At 42.9% G+C, this 21359-nt stretch overlaps 2 protein-coding genes across 8 annotated transcripts in view; one reads left to right on the forward strand and one right to left on the reverse strand.

Annotated features, from left to right (window-relative positions):
• stard8.L (StAR related lipid transfer domain containing 8 L homeolog) overlaps positions 1 to 3369 on the forward strand; it is a 105651-nt gene extending 102282 nt beyond the window's left edge. For all 6 annotated transcript variants that reach the window (XM_018241088.2, XM_041572644.1, XM_018241091.2 and 3 more), the window contains one exon: positions 960 to 3369. In XM_018241088.2, the coding sequence (XP_018096577.1) occupies positions 960 to 1077 (118 nt within the window). In that variant the 3' untranslated portion in view covers positions 1078 to 3369. The remainder of the gene's footprint in view (positions 1 to 959) is intronic.
• Positions 3370 to 6022: 2653 nt separating this feature from the next.
• LOC108704519 (relaxin receptor 2) overlaps positions 6023 to 21359 on the reverse strand; it is a 174786-nt gene continuing 159449 nt past the window's right edge. For both annotated transcript variants that reach the window (XM_041572645.1, XM_018241093.2), the window contains exons 16-18: positions 19398 to 19808; positions 7505 to 7720; positions 6023 to 6934 (exon numbers count right to left, since the gene is read on the reverse strand). In XM_041572645.1, coding sequence (XP_041428579.1) covers positions 6750 to 6934; positions 7505 to 7720; positions 19398 to 19808 — 812 coding nt within the window. In that variant the 3' untranslated portion in view covers positions 6023 to 6749. The remainder of the gene's footprint in view (positions 6935 to 7504; positions 7721 to 19397; positions 19809 to 21359) is intronic.

Below are 21359 nucleotides of genomic sequence, written 5' to 3' on the forward strand. Positions count from 1 at the left end.
CCGTGAAATTCCCCCTTCGTTTTACTTGCGTATAGACAGTACCTAACTGCTCTGCAGGGAAACTGATCATACTTTCAAACGACAGGGGGGAGCCCCCTCACCTTACTTCCCAGAACTCGAGCAGCTTTGTTTGTTTCCCTATAAAGCAGCCGGTGACTGTGTAGAGATTTGTATCCGCAGACCCAGTGCAGTCTATATATTCTGATTATTAATCTGTCTTGCTGTATCGGCTTCTATGCAAGATATTATTTGACTTGTGCTATTTTCATAATTTATGACGATCCCTAAGCTGAAAGGAGAATTCAACCCTAACGTTAAAAAAAAAACCCTACCCTACATAGATCGTCCTCCCCCCAGCCTAAGTGTTACCCTGGGCAAATGCCCCTAACATTTTATTTACCCCTCAATTCAGATTCAGGCATCAGAGTTCAAGGGCGCCATCTTCTTCTCTTCAGAATAAGAATGGCATGGCGGCACATGTGCAGTTGGAGCAATTTTCTGTTTCACAACAACTGCACATGTGCCGAAATTTGCGAAAATTGCAGAAGCGCCGGTCTCATTCCAAAGATTACTGGAGCGGCTAAAGATGTCGCTTGTGAACTCCAATGCCTGAATCAGCACCGAGGGGTAATTAAAACATATGGGGCATTTGCCCGGGGTAAAACTTGATCTTGGTCTTGCAAAGATGTATAACAAAGTTACAACATGGTGACCCCCTGTGGCCAAACTTGAAAGCATAAATCATTTGTTTGATTAGACTTCTGGTGCAGTAAGTTTATGTTTAGTATACAAAATACAGCATTTTTAGCATTATTCTATTTTAAACAAAAGGTGGCCAACTGTCCAACTCTAAACCATTCAGCTGTACATTGTCATACATAAAGAAAGGGCATAACCCCATTGTCTAGGGCTATTCTTTATTGAAATTTTTTAAATATATTTTAATTCTGTTTTATTAGGGGCCGATCCCCCGACTGGTACAACAAAGTCTTTGGACACTTGTGTGCCATGGAAATTGCACGTATTCGGAACTCTTTCCCTCCGCTAAATCCATGTGGGCCGGAGACAAAATTGTGAGAGGAAGTATTCCAAAGGGTAGGCTCTACACCCAGTGTCGGACACTAGTAAACTTATCTGTTTGCCAGAATGGAGCCATCATTGGAGTGTCATAACCAGAGTGCACAGCACAGTTGTACAGATGTTTTATGAGCTAACTTTACATGGAACGTCTGCCCGAGGAGAACATGGTCAACATGAAAATAACAGATTATATGCAATGGAGGAGAACATTGTCTGGTCAAGTAATAGATGGTAATTCATAGAAAGTGTATGGTCTATACAGACCCGACAAACTCACAGCATTTCATAAAACATCCAGCAGAGGAAACCTGGTGAATTTGCAGTGAACCCAACTGCCCGTTATCCTGTTGAGCAGCAGGGCAGTACCATGTATCATGTACACGAGAAAGAGGAGATGTTTCAAGCTGCCATGTCCATGAACAGAATCCTAATAATAATGGAATATACAGACAAAGAGAATTTTTATCTGAAAGCGCCTTGTGGACTCCATATTGTTCTGCTGGCAGCTTTTATCTACGATGACCGCAGTCGCACATACCAAGAACACTTTGCACTGCTCTTCAGGAAGGCATTAACTAGGATCAGTATTATTATGAAATAAGTGATTATATTTTTATCTGTGTCTTTATATGTGTTTTTACCTGTAAGCAGGCTTTCTATGTCTGTCCCGTCAGTGTTCATGTGAGGTGGGTGAGGGGCTTCCTGTGTAACAGGCAGTTGAATATTAAGGGTGCAGAGCATTAGTCTGTGTGTGTGCGTCTGTGCTTTAAACATGTAGAAATATTTATGGTACCTGCTTAAAAGTAGAACGCAACTAATTCTAGCATAGATCATGACTGTCTGGATTTCCGCAGACGTCGTTTAGAGAGAGTTGCACGCTAAGGTTTAGACAATGACCCTGACTGTCTTTCCCTTGCACGCAGTTACACGCTGGGTTTGCAGGAGAGAAATCCATTGTACAAGAACGGGTTGCCACATTGGCACTACATAATACATAATAGGTGGAAATGCTAGTGAAATGACAGTTAGAATTGTATAATACCCCATGAGGAATTGAGTTTGGCACAACTGACTTTCATTAGAATAAATCCCCGTGCACAAGAGACACTGCCACAATGTGGCTACGCACGGTTTTAGTACAATGACCAAATCATGACAGGGTGGTATTGCCACTGCAGACTATTCCATTGACAGCACCCCCCCCCCCCCTTAATTCCACAAAAGCTAGGATAGAGCTTTAAGGGGCCATTGTCCTTTCTGAGTAGTCGTCTCTTGCCGGGAGGGGGTGAGCAGTTTCCCCCTTACAGAAATGTTACTTTCCCTTAGCACAGATTCTGTTGCATGAGCTGTCAGGGCTGTATAGCTATGCAATGGCCAAACTCTGCCAGTAGGATATTGCTTAGTACGTGTGTGTGAGAATATTGCATGTGTTAGATGCTTCCGTGGTGATGGGGACCATAATTCTCCTGTACTGTCAACCATACTGCTTTTTTAATTGCCCGCTTTAAAGGGTCAGTAACACCTGTGTTAGCGCTCAGTGCTGCTGCGAAGCTGTTCTGATTTCTTGCACCCCATTAAAAGGACAGGAGGGAAAGTTCTTCAGTGGAAGGATACACGTGTTGACAGTATCTTTTCAAAATGTCTTTACTTTTCATTTAATAGGGATTTCTGGTTACCATTGAAAACATTAGGCCTTGAGAGTGAGTGGGTTGGAAGGGTGATTCAAATTGGAAGGGAAACAAATAAGGAAATACAGGGCAGTAAATGAAGTGTAACTATGGGGAGCTGACCTTGTGACTGAGGGGGGACCCCAATAGGGCCGGTGGGATGGTGTTTTGCAGGTTGAGCTTGCACAGGAGTGTGGGGATGGTGCAGCAAAGGGACTTTGTGTGTGTTTTTGTTTATTTGGCTGTGGGGCCTAAGATTTCGACGACAAAGGTTTATCCATATAAAGATAATCTCAAAAGAAGAACAGTGCTCTGTGTGCGGGTGTTACTGGCCCATTCATGCAGTCCAGAAGCAATAATAGAAATCCGTTTCCCTCGCTTTTAGTCCCTGATTTCAGGATAAATCTGCCTTTCTCATAAACCAAATGTCTAAAGGTGATTTTGTTCTATAAATAATGTACAGTTAAATGATAATATATTGTTTTTATACTGTCCTGCCACCAGATGACTGTGCCGGCTACAGCGGCGCAGATTCTCATCAATGTTTTTATTTAAGGGAAGTTTTGTAATATAATCTGCTTTTATTGACAGGAGATATAATATAATCCCCCAAAATATCATACCTTCCTGGTGTCTGTGTGTTTGTTTCGTGCCTGCGTCCCTGTATTTCTATGCAATTCTCTGATTTGTAGCCAGCCTCTGTGACTCCATGAGGTTAGTATTGTTCTACAGATTTCATTCCTCAGTGACTGGACAGTGTGCTACAGCAAGTGCTAATCTGATCAAAATGTTACCCTCTGCCTCTCTGCTAAACATTATCTTCATCCATATGACACACTGGGACAGGTTTGGCCACTATTCATTACCCTCCTGCGACAGGTTTGGCCACTATTCATTACACTCCTGCTGATCAGCTTCTGTTCTCCTAATCCAGCCAGTTCGGGCTCAACAGCAGGACAGACATGCTTTGCTTGATAGTACAGCTGCCTTGGATGGTAACGGCAAGTAATACTGTGCAGGCATCTTAAGTGCTACTGCAAATTGTTCTTTATCATTTTCATTTGCACTTTGACCCTGTTCCTCAAATAATGACCTTTAGCAGTTAAGGCAAGGGGCAATCCTTGACACCTTCTCTCCGATTGACCCTTGGGCCAGTTCTCAAACCAACTGATATCCACCATACTTGGATTTCAGTCTGCCCACTGAGACACCATACACTTACCAACAAGTCATTAGAAACTTAATTGTAGAGCTGGACCTAAAACCACTGGGCACCCTACACAAGTCCCGCCCTTCATTCCCCACCCCCTTCTCACAATCATCACCCCACAACACGCCCACCACTCCTGCAACTTTATCCCCTGCAAGCCACTTTCCTGTAGATCCTGATCTGCATGGCTGCAGTTAGAGGATGCAGCAATGGTGTGTGGGACCCAGTGCCTTCCCACCCTTGGACCCTAGGCATGTGCCTCTTCCACCATCTCCTAGTCTGGCTCTGCTTCATCGCATACAATCTTATGACCACCTTTAGGCCCTAACACCTTTTTACAATAATAACCCACAACTGCTTGTGAGGTCTGGCAAACCATATTGTGCTTTATGTTTATCAAGCAGACGCAACCAGTATCCAGCTCTCATGGGCCTTGCCAGGGGTGATCCTGTCCATTTTGCTGGCTGAGGCGGCCTTCATTTTGCTGCAACCCCCACCCATCCACACGGCACTCGCCTTTCAGCGCCGGAGGGGTTCGGATGCAGTCCATGTTGTGCCGGAAGGGGTAGTAGGCGGTCCAGTATGTGATGAAGCACTGCACTTGAAGAGCCAAATTTCCGGCATTTTTGCCGCCCCTGGCAAACAGGGGGGTGCTGCCCCCTGAGGCGAGTGTCTCAACTCGCCTCATTGGTGGAGCACCCCTGAGTCTTGCTCATGACCCTCACTCAATAAGGTAAAGTAATGAAGGGCTGCTCTCTTTTCATTGTATAATAAATAGATATCCACCTATTACAGGTTCTAATGGGACATGTTCTTCTCTTTGTGCTTAGCGCATACTAAAAACTGATTATAACTAAGAACTGAACTATCTGAATGAGAATACAAATGGCTCTTTTGCCATCACAGCTGCAGTTTTGGTCAGCCAAAAATTGACTCATTTGTTGCACATATTGACACCATTCATTTCATCTCACACAGACATCATTATGTCCCTGAGCTCCAGAAATGACGCCATTCCAACATCATTCTTAGAAGAACTGCATACAGTTTGTACTACAGAAGACAACAAAACATGCTTCGTTTCCTTCCCACCATAGTAATATAAACCGCCGGTGGGGAAAGATATACGTTGCTTTCCGAAAATTTCAGGCTTCAGGCTACTTCATGACATATATATTCTGCCAACAGTGATTCCTATTAATGTTTACTGAGCTGCAACTGGGAAACACAAGAGAGCCGGAGGGAAAAAAAACTTTTAAATATAAATGATAAAAAAACAGTAATAAAAAAAGACTGGAAGCTAGTGCAAGAAGTTGCTGGTGTGTCCAGAAAATGTCACCTTGTTGGTAGTACAGAAATATTATATTTTGCAGGGGTTGGAAGTGCAAGATTCACCCCTCACTTTTATTACTGCCTCTGATTCCATAACAACTTTGTCTACCGCTCTTTGACCTGCTGCGGTAGATTTAATACTAGTTTTCAAGATATTCGGGTTTTTTTTAACACTACTATCATAATAAAACAACCGTGCCACCTGCAGTCAGGAGACCAATAGTAAAAGACTTCTGAATTTTTCTCCCGACTGTCTGGTTGGTCTGCAAAACTGACCATCAGGTGGCGCTGTTGTTTCAGTGTTATTACATTACCATTTTTAAAACGGCTAATACCTTGAACACTATCGAAAAAAAAATGATGAATGGAAATGGCAAAAGAGTTCAGAGCTCTGAGCTGTTCTACATTACATTTGTTTTGAGGGTTTCAATTTCTCTTAAGGCAGGAAATGCACCTATTCAGGGCCTCATAATTCACAAAAAAACAACTTTTGGGAAAAGTACCAAAGACATATAGTGTATAAGAATCAGCATGAAGATCAGTGATATTCAGCACCCCCTAGGTGCAGCCCACAATACTCTTTCAGTCTTTCTGCACCAGTATGAACCAATCAGAATAGGTATGAAGCTTAATATTGCCTTTCCCACTGACCAGACCACAGAATGTGCTTATAGTGTTTTTGGTGTCCTCTGTATATCATTCCAATATTGTGCTGCACATATTGTTATCAAACTTGTATGGGTTACACTTTATTTGCTGAAAAGAAGATGATACAGATGTATTGGCTTTCACAGTAGATCCTTGGTAGTTTGTTTTCCATGGCAGTGTATTCAGAGCGGGCATTTCTAACACCCTGGTGCTCTGAGCGGGCAGCACATTCCATGCCTTGCGTGAGGTATTGTCATTTTCTACATATTACCTTATCACAAAGAATTTATAAATATATATATCTATATACAGAAACAGGTCTATGGTAGAAATTGCCCCGATATTCTCCTGCCATCATGTCCAACAGCAATTGTGCTGGCATGTAGTGACTCCCAGATTCCTTCCCTTGTGAAAAGCCTGAGCTGAGGCCAACACTTAAAGCCACCTGTCAGTTCCTCCTATATTCATTTTCTTCCTGAGAGGCCTGTCTCCTTGCTATTCATATGGAAGACCTGGGTGGCCATTGTTTAAGATTAATTTTTCAAATGGGTCCTTTAACATTTACTGTCGGCATCTTGACTTTCAGGAGTTGCCTGAAGGTTTGTGTGTGATAATTCTGTTGCCCTAATATAAGCAGCATCCATGGTTTTGGGACAGAACTTTGCTTATGTGGTACTGTCCTATCGTCTTGCGACTCCTGGTTGGACAGCCATGGCTTTATTGAAGGCACAGTCACTATGCGTGAGAAATGGTACCATTTTAGTACTCCTGCCAGAGGGTGTGCAAGTTCCTGTACAAGTACTCCAGCCATGTCAGGCCGTGTTCGTGTGTATTGATACCAGAGTAAAGCTCTTGCCCGACTCTTGACTCTGTCTCTTGTTATGTAGACACTGTTTTAGCTTCTCTTGGAAAGAGGAGGTGGTGAGCGTGTATAATATGGGGTTCAGGGCGCTGTTAATTGGCAGGATGAAGATCACAACCCATGAAGTGATGGTGCCTGCAGGGAAGAAATGATGAAGAATATTCTAGCTTGGATTAAACACTGCATTGTTCCTCAACACTTTAAGGGTTACTGCTTCCACATGCACAAGCAGAAGGCTGGTTGTCCATGGTCCTAGGAGATGGCTCCTCACTGAAAACCAGACTACTACTTGGGCTTACTAAGATATCACTTATCATAAAACATGTTCACTCTTATTCCCATGAGTCAAATCTTATAGGCACTATCTAGACAGAAGACATTCTCATTTATAGGAGAAGCTCATGTATAGCGCTGCTGCTTGGGTAGGTCTTTCTTTAAGGACCATTACACAATGGTCTGAGCACATAGAAATGTTTGAGCTAGTTTAATAAAGCTTAACTTCATACGATATTAACTGTGGGGCTGGGCCCACTTGGCTTGTCCAAAGCAGTTGATGGGGGCTCAGAGTGAAGGCAAGTTATGGTGAGATATGGGGGTTGATAATGGATACTCTTATAGAACAATACTTTCATTTATTGTTAGGAGTTAATGTACTGAAGAAGACTGATATTAGAAAGCTCATACCCACAAACTTCCCTCTTGTACCTGGAATCTCTGCTTCCGTGAGCGACACTGCTTTTAGTAAGAAGATGGGGATCCAGCAGAGGGCATCTGTGAAGACTATGAAGAAGAACCTCTTGGCAATGGTGACCTCTCGTGAGAGGACGCTGCGTTCTGCTGTTTTGGCACCGGTCTTATGGATGGAGTAGAACATGCTGCTGTAGGAGAAGACGATGGTGACGAAAGCCAGCAAGTTCAGTCCTGGGTGAGAAAAAAGAGAGAATTCAATGTACTTGTATCCATACCTGCTCCTTCTTAACTTGCATGTGCCAACGTGCTGCTTAGTTTCCTATAAAGAAGTTCTTCCCTAGACACTAATGGGGGAATGTAATATGTTTAGAATGCTAGCGACCAAAACTTTCATTGTTTGCGTCCTATTTAACTGAATTCAGACCTCAGCGACTCCCTCGCAAAGTTTTCTAATAAAATTTCACAATCACAAAGCTTTTTTTGTGCCAAACTATTAAGCAAAACTCCAGAGCAGGTGTTAACGAGAACCTTTGCTTAATGATAATGAGTGATATAATATTCACAGTGCTGAACATTCATACAAATATGATTTTAAAATACCTTTCAATTACCCCTAGCCTAAATGTGGAGATAAAACCAGGATTTCCTTAGGAGCTCGAGTCTATAGCCATGACTGACTTGTGCCAAACTAGATCCTAATGTCATTACTGCCGTTCCCAGTGGACTGGGGTCATCTGGGCCCACAAGGCTGAAATATGAAGGGCCCCGTCCGTCTCCTGTCCCCCCAGCCCGACCAGTAATGCATGCCTTATACCTTCTTTGTGCTGTGGATGGGCAGCTGTAAACAGGCAGGGGGATGTCGATAGAATGCACAGCGAGATGGGCAGGGCCCACCTTGTTTTTCAGGTATCCCTCCAGCCCAGTCCGACCCTGGTCATCCCCACTGTGAAACCATAAACTGCAACAGGCACACATTTCCCAAAAAGCAGGGTCTGACTTGCAACTGCACAAATTCTCTAAAACAGCTAGTGGGTTATTTATCAGTCCGAATTTATCTCAATATTTTCTTAAAAAAACTCCAACCAAATCCGCACTGGTTTTTTTGGCTTATTTATTAATACACTTTACCGAAAATTTAGTTTGCGTGAAAAAATCGTCAAAAATCCGATTTTCACAATTTTTCCAGATTTTTCATCAGATTTTCACGATTTTTTCAAATTTTTCACCCGAAAACTCCAAAAACGTTGGGGTATTTCCAAAAACCCAGCGCACATCAAAAAATCATCAGGACTTCTCCCATTGACTTATATACAACCTCGACAGGTCTGAGATGCCATATTTTCAGATTCTGACTTTTCCATCCTTTGGGTTTAATAAATTCTGGAGAAAAAAAAAAGAATCACAAATTTTTCGTGATTTTTGCATTTGGAGTTTAGTAAATAACCCCCTTAGTGTCCATATTGGTGCCTATGCTATTAAGCTGTAGAAGAACTGCTCCATTTTGGATTAAAAACATGGGGATGTAGGCACTTGTATTCTTAAATGAGCCCCATGGTCTCAACTGCAGCAAGAGGTATTCCTGTTGAAATTAGACTGGGTTATGTGACAAACCCCTGCAGCTGCTCCAGTGCAATAAGATATTTGTGAACCAGTCACTATTGACCTATCACTCATTTTGTTGCCAGTGATCAAAATTACAAATAATTTGAAATGGTGTCTTAGGGGCATGTTTACTAACATTGGAAATAAATATCTGGAGATGTTGCCCATAGCAACCAATTAGATCTTTGATTTTGTGTTCTATAACTTATAGGTGGCTGTTTAAATCTAATTGCTGATTGGTTGCCACGGGAAACATCTCCAGAAATCTCTCCAGATATTTTATCTCCAATGTTAATAAGATTGTTGTAATGTAATAAGCAGGGTAAAGTTTGTGCCAGTTCTTGTAACCCATAACCCTGGAAATTTAGAAATTTGATAGGAAAAATCTTATTGGTGGTTTAGAGCAAAGCTTTTGCCTGTTATTATTTTATCCCCCTGTATGTTAAAAAAGATAAAGGATGTTATAATTAAGCTGCCAACTTCTCTATACATATTATTTACAGTAGGGTGTATGTAGGGTAGGGTCTGGTTGAAACCATCAGTGAACACCCTATAAACCCCTAGGGGCAAATTCACTAAGCGCCGAACGCTAGCGTCAATTCGCTAGCGTTGGGCATTTTCGTTACTTCGCAAATTCACTAACGAATGCTGGCGTAGATTCGCTAGTGTTACTTCGCACCCTTACGCCTGGCAAATTTTCGCTACGGACGTAACTACGCAAATTCACTAACGCGTGCAGTGTACTGAACGCTACCTTTTACGCTAGACTTCCTTCGCCACCTCAGACCAGGCGAAGCGCAATAGAGTAGATAGGGATTGCTTCAAAAAAAGTCACAATTTTTTCTAAGTCCCAAAAAACGCTGGAGTGTTTTCTACATTATGGGTGATAGGCTGAAAAAGATCTAAATTTTTTTTAGGGCTCCCCTCCTTCCCCCCTACATTTCCTAACTCATTGCAACTTACCTATACAGTGGGCAGTGTGTAGAGCAAAATAAAAATTTTATTTGATGTTTTGAAGGTTTTCTAGGCATTTGTAGTGCTGATACGTATTCCTCCATTGAAATTTGAATTTGGCGTCGTATGCAAATTAACCTTCGCTAGCGTAACTTCGCTTCACTTAGCGAATCAACGCTAGCGCAACTTCGCAACCTTACGCTACCCCTGTGCGCAACTTCGGATTTTAGTGAATTTGCAGAGCGCTGGCGAAACTACGCCTGGCGAAGTGCGGCGAAGCGCGGCGAAGTTGCGCCTGGCGCAACTACGAATCTTAGTGAATTTGCCCCTAGTATCCATCACATATCACAGCAGAAAGATATTGTGTGATTGTAGATTTGGCCACAGGGTGGAGCTCTCTCCAAGCAAACAGGCACTGACACTTATTCTGACTGGGAGCCAATGAAATCATGTTGTGTGTAGGGCACTGAGGCTATAGACTGCATTTATCCTCAATTATCACTAAAGTGTTTGACAATGTACTTTGTCATATATATCAGGTGCCATTATCTTTATAAAAAAATATATATATTTATTCTCATCTGCCTTTTACTCCTTTTCATTCTCTCAGCTCCTCATTTTGTGCTTTTCACTTATATACATTTAGGGGTTTTTGAGCAAAACTATAATTTATTAAAGCCCGAGGCAGCAAAAAGCCCAAATGCGAAAATCCGCCATATCTCAGACCTACCGAGGTTGTGTCAGTGGCAGAGGTCTCTATCCTGTTTTGAAGTTTCTGTGGTCTGCGCTGGAATAAGCCCCAAAATCCAGGAAAAAGCCAGAAAAATCGAGTGATTCAGGGGGAAAAAAATGTATGATTCTGGTTTTTGCTTAAAGTTTTTACCCAAACCAATTAAATTGAGCTTTTTTTAAAATAATAAATAAGGTCAAATTGGGTTTTGGAGTTGTTGTGTTTTTTTATTTAAAAATGATTTCGGATTTTAGTAAATAACCCTCTTAGGGGAAAATTTACAAATTTGGCAGCGACGGCTTCGCAGGCATCGCAACACTTTGCCAGGTGAAAATTCGCTCAGACAACGCTAATTCACTATCATTTGAAGTTGTGTCCAAGGCGCCGAACGCTGGCAACGTTGCGCCAGCGTTAATTCGGCAAGCAGAGCAAAGTTGCACTAATGTTGGCTAATTTGCATATGGCGGGAAGTTAAAGTACAATGGACGTATATGTTGTAGCAAATACATTACACTATACAAGCCCAGGGAACCTTAATAAAAGAAAATAGAGTTGTTATATTGCCCTACACATGAGCCCACTGTATAGTTTATGTGCCGTATGTTAGAAAATGTAGGGGGGAAGCCGGGTACCCTCAAAAAAATTTACGCTCTTTTGCAGCCTATCACCCTGAAAAAATGGAAAGTCACCAACCTTTTTTGGGACTTATAAAAATTTTCAACTAAATTTTGAGGAACTCCTATCTATTCTATTGCACTTGGTCTCGTCTGAGGTGACGAAGGCAAGTCTGGCGCAAGAGGTAACGTTCAGTAAAATCCGCATCTTAGTGAATTTGCGCAGTTACATCCCTTCGCCAGAGCTCAACTTCGCCTGTCGATTGAGTGCGAATGAGCGCCAACGTCAGTCTCTTTCTCTAGAGAAGTTACGCCTGCGCGCATTAGTAAATCGGCAAAGTACTGAAATGACGTCATTTTCATTCGCGTTCGTCACTTCGCCATTTAGTAAAATTGCCCCTAAATGTTACCTTTGTATCTTTTTCTTGTCTTCCACTTATGTTCCCTCCCATGTCATTTCTCTTTTATTCTCACTTTCTTGATCACAGCTGGGCCAAGGAGCTTTGGCACCCAAGGTAAGGTCCTGCCTCTCTGCACCCCCCCCCCACCCATGACTCAATTATCCCTGTCTAGGTGAATTAATGCTACACACAAGGTGACAGAAGGGTGAAGAGGGACAAGGAGCTGGTGTAAGGATGTGGAGATAGTGTGCTGCAGTTACCGTATGCAATGAAGAAATGTTTCATTTGCTCTCCTTCCTTTTCCAAAAATAGTTCCCTAGTTCCAGCCTTGGTCTTGGCTCTGATAACACTATTACAGTTTTTTTTATTGTCCTTTCTATAGAACATTTTCATTTTTATCATGCCTTCTCTTTTGCTGTTTTCTGTCCTGCCCTATGTCAAGGCCTTGTTAGTGGCACAATGTGGTGTCTCTTTGGAAGACTCCTGTTTGCTACCCAGCTCCCCCTGGTTCCTATAAATGAAGCCTACAGAGGCGCGTCTGTGTGCATATAAAGTGCTCATGTTTATTCTAGTGCTGTCAGGGACTATAAAAACATGTATTGATTGTAGATTATATTCCTCATGCACTGGGATTTTTTTTTGTCATTGTGCTTCCTTTATGGAGACACTATTGTATATATATATATATATATATATATATATATATATATATATATATATATCTATCTATATGTATATATATATATATATGTATATATATATATATGTATAATATATATATATATATATATTTATATATATATATTAATTGACCATGGGTGAGGCTCTCTAGCATCCTTTCTATTTGAAAGGTTCGGGCCTATTTTATTTAAAACACTAATGGGGCAGATTGTGAGTTCAGATTTTAACAAATAAAAACTCACCCATGTTCTTTTCATTCCTATGGGATTTTTGGAAGCGTTTTTTATTAACGTGGTGAGTTCTAACTTTCACCCATTGATAAATGTGCTTCTTAAAATCCCATTGGGATAAATAGAACGTGGGAGAGTTTTTATTTGTTAAAATCTGAACTCACATTTTGATCAATCTGCTCCAATATCTGGTTTAGAATAGATCAGTGGTTATACTAGGAAGTACCCGCTGAAACCATACACATATACATTGACAGAAGGATAGAGAGGGTAGAGGCCATGCCTATATATATGTGTATGTGAAATATAAAGGGGATCTGGTGCCACTTGCAATGCTAGATTTCTTCATATAGGGATCATTTATCCTAAGTGCAAAACACAGTGGGCATTATTACAAAGGTCCAATCATGCTCCGTTGCGGGTTGATGAACTTCACACAATTACCTGCATGGAGGCAAAGGAACCCGGGAATAACCAGCAGCCCTGACCATGGGTGTCCGCAGAAAATTTTCCAGGGTGGGGCAAGGAGGCATCTGTGGGCGGGCCTGTGAGATAGGTGGGTGTGTCACTGCCATCAGGGGGTGGAGCTATGCCACGGCGATCAGCCGATCGCCAGGTCAATCAAGGGAATCCTGCACAGTTTCCCTAATTTGAAAAACCATCCAGGAAGTTTTGACCCGGGCAACCCTTCAAAATACCGGTTGTCTGACAAGTGGCAACCCTAGTTCACACAAAGATGGCAAAGTGGCAAGTTCATGTATAAATACCCCCAGAACTCACAAACAGATGGCACAGGGGCAAGTACATGTATAAATATCCCCAAAACTCACAAATAGATGGCACAGTGGCAAGTACATGTATAAATACCCCCAGAACTCACAAACAGATGGTACAGGGGCAAGTACATGTATAAATACCCCCAGAACTCACAAATAGATGGCACAGTGGCAAGTACATGTATAAATACCCCCAGAACTCACAAACAGATGGCACAGGGGCAAGTACATGTATAAATACCTCCAGAACTCAAAAAACAGATGGCATAGGGGCAAGTAATTGTATAAATACCCCCAGAACTCACAAGTACAAGGCTGCAGACTGCAATAGATAGGGCTTTCCTTCCTTCGTTTTCTCCCGCACTGCAATCTGTGCTACTGGCCAATCAGATGCTCCCTGGCTGCTCTCTCTCTGTCACAGCTGAAGTAATGGCAGTCCCTACTAAGGTGATGTATAAAGTTGTGGTGCAAAACACAAACACAGTAACACATACACACTAACAGGCCCTGCCATTCCAAGTCCACAGAGGCCCAAATAGCCTGCTACCAGCCCACTATATGGTAACTTTCTATGGAACCATACAGCAGCCCTTTTGGCACCTGAAGAAGAGTGTGCTAAGCAACAAATGCACAATACACTGTATACAAACAAATCGCATACACATGGCACATGTAAGGCCACACAGGGAAATGTACTTGTAGCTGGATAGATACAGATAGGTACAGATATTAGAGGTGTCTACAACAGCAAGTGGTTTATAAAGCCCTAAAGAAAAGCTCACGTGAGTGTAACACTATGGCATTTCTTTAGAGACCATGGGGGCTGATTTACTAAGGCAGGTGCTAAACTGCACCAGGGCAATTGCCCAGAACTGTAACTGGTAACAAGCTATTTTCAGTTTGATTGCTTTCAGCAACTGCACTTGGACTTGACTGTTTAGCACCAATGTTTACAAATGCCATTATGCCCTGAACCCAATGCATCATAGGTAAGCCCAAATGGCACTGCCATAAAGCAAATTCTAGTGTTGGGACCTGTAGACTTGAGTGTACACTGTCACACTGAACCCTACTCACACATATGGCGCGCAAAACCAGCTCTGGCAGATTGGCATCCTGTGCTAAAGAGCTGCTGTCACTTGAAAAGCAGCCCAAATTGTGCCAATCAGAAGCAGAGCCTAGCCAAGGTAACGGCCCCCCAATCAGTCAGGGGGAGAAAAAACCAGAGAATCCCCGGCTCCCTATACACTGCCCACGCGGGAGGAACCTACTCATATAATGGTATCCCCCTGAGACACGTGACTGGAGCCCTGTTCCTGTTCGCTCTGCGCTGCCGCTCCTCAGTGCCAAGTAATTAGGAGCCAGTGCTGCACACTGGGAAGTGACTGTGCCCACACACACACACACACACACACACAGTGACACACACACATACAGTGACACATACACACACACACAGTGACACACACACATACAGTGACACATACACACACACAGTGACACACACACATACAGTGACACATACACACACACACACAGTGACACACACACATACAGTGACAGATACACACACACATGACACACATACAGACACACACACACACAGTGACACACATACTTACAGTGACACATACACACACACATGACACACATACATACAGTGACACATACCTGACACACATACATACAGTGACACATACACACACGACACACACACACACACACACACACACATACAGTGACACACACACACAGTGACACACACAGACAGATACACACATACACACACACACAGACAAATACATACACAGACAGATACACAAATACACACACAAACACACATATACACATACAGTAACTCACACACTCGATCTGTAACTGACTCCTTTGCCCGGCTGCAGCCTCACTAAATCCACCCCTCCCCCAAGACAAGCACCGAGCAGTTTTACTCACAGTTCATGAGATCATGCAGGAAATCCAGACCAGGTTAGGCAGCAGTGTTGAAGGGGAATGCCTGGAGCCATGCTTTCAGTTTGTTTACCGGCTCCCTCTCCCTCCCCCTCCCCGCACTACACTAAACTCCAGTCACGGGGAGGGCGGAGTTTAGAACAAACTTCACAGAGTCTACAGTGAAGCACTGTAGGTGCCGCCCCCCAATCATGACGCCTTGGTAGGAAACTCTGGATGCTGAGAGGGGGGAGGGATTTTTGCACGCTGCGGGCAAATTAATGGATATCGGCCCATGTTATGTGCACAGTCCCAGGGGGGGGCGCTGCCCCCTCTTGCCCCCCTCTGTGGACGCCCATGGCCCTGACCGTAATCCCAGTGTTGCCGTAGCAGGTTCAGCCCATAGTCACAGCCAGCTTGGGCGAGGTAGATGCTAATGGCTTTATTGACACTGTACGTTGGAAGTGACCATCCAGTAATTATGTGCTAGAGTCCTGCAGTGGGTCGGGTACCCACAGGTTACCCGCAAAAACCTGCGGTACTCTGCGGGTTGCGGGTAGAAGTTCCGGGTGTGGGCATAGACACGGGTCGGCAGTTTTGCGGGTCATGGGTCGGGCTGTGGGTCTTCTCAATATCGATTTTTACTCCTTTTTTCTGATCATGCCTAATTCCGATGATGTCACTTCCGGTTTACAATGACAGCACTTCCTGATTCTTAATGGTCAGTGGGTCGCGGGTCCATTTTGCGGATAAGGTACTTGCAGGTCGGGTAGCGGGTCCAATCGGGTAAGGTTGCGGGTCCGGGTTGCGGATTGTAGGTTGTGGGTACGGGTCAGGTACGGGTTCCAAAAAACGGACCCGCACAGGACTGGTTATTGTGGTTATTCTGCATTCCTCACTGTGGCACATGCAACAGAGCTTAAGTGACAAAATGCATCCGAGAAAGCCAGCACCACATGAAACCTAACATTCACCTAACATTCTCCTGCTCCTTTGTAATTATATCCCCTTGATGCATCTGTGTATAATGAGACTGGATTACTCTCCAGTAGCCAAAAGCTCCAGTATTTGTGTCTTTTGTCTATACGACATGTTATCCAGAATGCTCAGGACCTGGGGTTTTCTAGATAATGGATCTTTCTGTAATTTGGATCTCCATACCTTAAGGGCTCTTACAGACGAGCGTTTTTAGCTGCGCTCCCCTGCGTTCCGGGTTCATGCATTCAGCCGCAGGGGAGCGCAGGAGTAGACGCACTGAATTCTTTTCTATAGGGCTGTACTCACACAGATGCATCTAAGCGCCGAATGCAGGTTGGGACGCAGCATGTTGCATTTTTCCTGCGTCCGGCGCTAACATGCGTCTGAACGCATGAAACCGGAACGCAGGGAAGTGCAGCTAAAAACGCTCTTCTGTAAGAGCCATAAGTCTACGAAAAAAAATCTTTTAACAATTAATTAAACTCAATGGGATTGTTTTGCTTCCAATAAGGATTAATTATATCTTAGTTGGGATCAAGTACAAGCTACTGTTTTATTATTACAGAGAAAAAGGAAATCATTTTTAAAACTTTAGATTATTTGGATAAAATAGAGTCTATGGGAGATGGCCTTTATGTAATTCAGAGCATTCTGGAGAACGGGTTTCCGGATAATGGATCCTATACCTGTTTTACTGTAAGAGCCAGGAAATCTGCTATTGTGTAGTAGTCATGTGCTCACTCCAGCCAACGACTGAAAGTAATGTTAATTATCATTAAAGAAATCACACTACAACTTTTCATAAAAAAAAGTGCCAGTCTCTTCTTCTACTGCAACGAGATGACTTTAGTTGGTAATACCGGGGGTCAACAGAATTTATTTTAATGATAATCCATGGCATTACTACTGTTCTGGCTGCTGAGTGGGATAGATATGTAAATATATACAGAACAAGAATGTTCCCTGCCACCTGGATAATATCAGTTGTGTTGTTCTATTGTGTGAGGCCTTGGGAGCAGATATCTTCCCTACTTTATATAATAATTCGAGCTTTTGTAGAAGTACAGGTATGGGACCTGTTACCCAGAATGCTCAGGACATAGGGTTTTCCGGATAACGGATCTTTCTGTAACTTGGATCATCATACCTTAAGTCTACTAGAAAAATCATTTACACATTAAATAAACCCAATAGGATTTTTTGCCTCCAATAAGGATTAATTATATCTTAGTTTGGATCAAGTATAAGGTATTGTTTTATTATTACAGAGAAAAAGGAAATTATTTCTAAAAATCTGGATTATCTGGATAAAATGGCGTCTATGGGAGACAGCCTTTCAGTAATTCAGAGCTTTGTGGATAACAGGTTTCCGGATAACGGATCCCATACCTGCATCATACAGGATAATTTACTGATAACAGGGCAGGGTGCAAGTACAAAAAGCAGCCATGTCTTTCACACTTTTTACCCTGTCCTTCACTCCCCTAATGAATAGGACATTGCCCGTGCTTGGATCTTTCTGTAATTTGGATCTTCATCCCTTAAACCTACTAAAAAAAATTATTTAAACATGAATCAACCCCAATAGGCTGATTTTGCTTCCTAAACAGATGAATTATATCTTAGTTGGGACCAAGTACAAGCTACTATTGTATTATTACAGAGAACAAGCAAGGGAAAGTTGTGCTCACCACTAATTTTTAAAACCATTAGGCGGGGGTGCAATGAGGCTGTGACCACAAAATACATATAGACAAATACAAGAGTCCTCTGCACTCAACCCATTATCAATATATTTAAGACAAGAGACATTGTGTGCATACTGCTACTGAAAAATGCCTTACCCTTTAAACAAAACAGGGATTTTTTTTTAAAGGGTAAGGCATTTTTCAGTAGCAGTATGCACAAAATGTCTCTGTCTTAAATATATTGATGTAGGGATGTGAAAATTTAGCCACCCTTACCCATTACAGACAGGCACATCCCTAGTAATATGGACACCTAAGTGGGTCCTTATGGGGACCTTGTGCTTATGTAACCCCTGTAGTTCTCACAGTGTACACCAGATGGCACTGTGCAGTAGTATAAAGGTCTTGGGAACCATGAGGTCTGGGTCTATTACTTTAGCCCAACCAAGCAGGCTGGAAGGGAATGGGTACATGTTGACCCTAGGCGCATTGGCCCTAGTAATTAGATAGCATACTCGTTTATAGATCACTCTAGGAGTGATAGAGAGGTTATTTAGTTGAGAAGCTCAAGGCTCTGCCGAAGATATTAGAGGGATTAAGATCCCAGGGTATTACTGACCCAGAGTAGGGACTAAAGTGTTGAGACTAGGGATGATAGGAGTTCCCCTAGTCTGCCACTGACAGAGATCCTGAAAACTGGGCAATACCCCTCACGCTGCCACACTCTCTGCTGTATATTCCCTGGCCTGTGGGATTCAGCCTATACTGGTTCTGTGAGTATATGCTACCTTTATGCTGTCTGATTATTCTATACTCCATTGTGGATATCTGATATGTGCTATGTTAAATAAAGACAGTTCATTGTTTAAGCGTTAAAGAACTACTGGCGCCCATCATTTGTGTACCTGGTTACAGTTGCACCACACCCTGCCTCCACCCTGCTGCAAGGGCTTACCCCTGAGAGAGAGAGCCTCATTTGTGGTATAACCACACACTGATAGTAGCTTAAACTGACCAAAGTAAAGTCAGTTTACTATAGCGCTATATATATGTATATATATATATTCTGTCTCAAGCAGCCGCACTCTGATATTTCAGTAAATGTGGGTGCAGGGTCAAAATTTTTTAAAAATCAAAGGGAGAATTTCACTGCATACAGTCAGGATTCTTGTAAAAACGGTACACATTTTTAAATTAAAGTATATTGGAGATAGGTTTCTTTTTCACTAAAGAAAGTAAAAATTGGATTTTATTTTTTTGCCTTTACATGCCCTTTCAATATGAGTAGTTCGAGATAAGCATCTTACCAAGGAATATGCTGACAGAATAGCCCCGGGCTCCGTATTTCTCCATGCTATCTGACTGCAGCGGGAAGCACACCCCATTCCGCCCGTAGAAGTTCCCAAAGGTATCATAGCTGAAGAAGGGGATGACCGTGATGAAGAATCCCAGCCCCCAGATGGCGGTCAAAGTGCATAAGGTCTGCCCACGCCCTGCCCGAAAGTGGCTGAAGGGAAAAACGATGCATAGGTATTTCTCCAGAGTCATGTAAGTGAGCAGCATGACAGAAACCTCCGAGGAGAGCATCGCCAAGGAGCCCACCAGCTTACACTCCCAGCTCTCCATCCAGGTCTGGGCATGTTTATTGTACTCCCCCTGGAACTTTATATCAAAGGCTCCCAGGCAGAAGAGGTAGAATCCCATAAGAAAGTCTGCACCTGCACGAGAAGAGGAACCATTATAATGAAGCTAAATCCACCAATCACTAAACAGGTATGGGACCTGTTATCCAGAATGCTTGGGACCTGGGGATTTCCATAATTTAGATCTTCATACCCTAAATCTACTAGGATATCATGTAAAAATTAAATAAACTCAAAAGGCTGGTTTTTCTTCTAATAAGTGTTGCTTCTAATATCTTAGTTGGGATCAAGTACAATATACTGTTTTGTTATTACAGAGAAAAGGAAATCATTTTTACAAATTTGGATTATTTGATTAAAGTGGAGTCTATGGGAGACGGCCTTTCCGTAATTCAGAGCTTTCTGGATAATGGGTATCCAGATAACGGATCTAGGGTTGCCACTTTACCCCTTTAAAACTGAACACATGAAATCCACAGCCTGCATGGCTAATTAGCAATTTATTATGATGCAATTTATTAAGACTGAACTGATAATTAGTTCAGTCTGCAGCATGCATCTAAGGGCTCTTACTCATGTGCGTTTTTACCTGCGCTCCCCTGCGTTCCGTTTTTCGGCGTTCAGCCGCAGGGGAGCGCAGGAATAGACGCATTTCATTTTTTCAAATGGGGCTGTACTCACACAGGTGCATGTAGGCGCCGAACGCAGGAAAAATGCAGCATGTTGCGTCTCAACCTGCGTTCGGCACCTACATGCGCCTGTGTGAGTACAGCCCCATTTGAAAAAATGAAATGTCTATTCCTGCGCTCCCCTGCGGCTGAACGCCGAAAAACGGAACGCAGGGGAGCGCAGGTAAAAACGCTCATGAGTAAGAGCCCTAAATGTATTGCTAATTAGTCAGGCAGGCTTTGGATTTCATATGTGTTCAGTTTTAAAGGGGTGAGGTGGTAACCCTAAACGGATCCCATACCTGTACTTTGTGTATTAGGGCTCTTACTGACGAGCGGTTGAAGCTGCGCTACCCTGCGTTCCATTTTTCTGCGTTCAGCCGCAGGGGAGCGCAGGAATAGACAAATTAAGTTTTTTTCAATGGAGCTGTACTCACACAGGCGCATGTAGGGGCCGAAGCAGGTTGAAACACAACATGCTGCATTTTTCCTGCGTTCGGCGCCTACACACGCCTGTGTGAGTACAGCCCCATTGAAAAAAACAATGCGTCTATTCCTGCGCTCCTCTGCGGCTGAACACAGAAACCGTAACGCAGGGGAGTGCAGCTCTCAGTAAGAGCCCTAAGCTTCAGGCTTCCAGAATAGAGTGTAAGCCTTTCAGGCAGGGATGGGAAAATAGAAGCGAGTAATCCTAAACAATCACCAGCCTGACAACAGGAAGCCAGGAATATCTTAGCCATTCAGTTTACTTTACTGCTGTTTTAGAAGCCTAAGCTGGATAAAGAGTAAGTTTATACTGCACCAATTTAGTGGCACAAACAGTGATTAATTACAACTTTACAATACACAATGACTCCTTTAGAATGACTCTTACACATGAGCAGTTTTACCTGAGCTCCCCTGTGTTGCATTTTCTTCTGTTCAGCAGCAGGGGAGCACAGGCGTAGACGCACTCAAT

Source organism: Xenopus laevis, chromosome 8L (assembly GCF_017654675.1).
Source record: "Xenopus laevis strain J_2021 chromosome 8L, Xenopus_laevis_v10.1, whole genome shotgun sequence".
NCBI lineage: Eukaryota > Metazoa > Chordata > Amphibia > Anura > Pipidae > Xenopus > Xenopus laevis.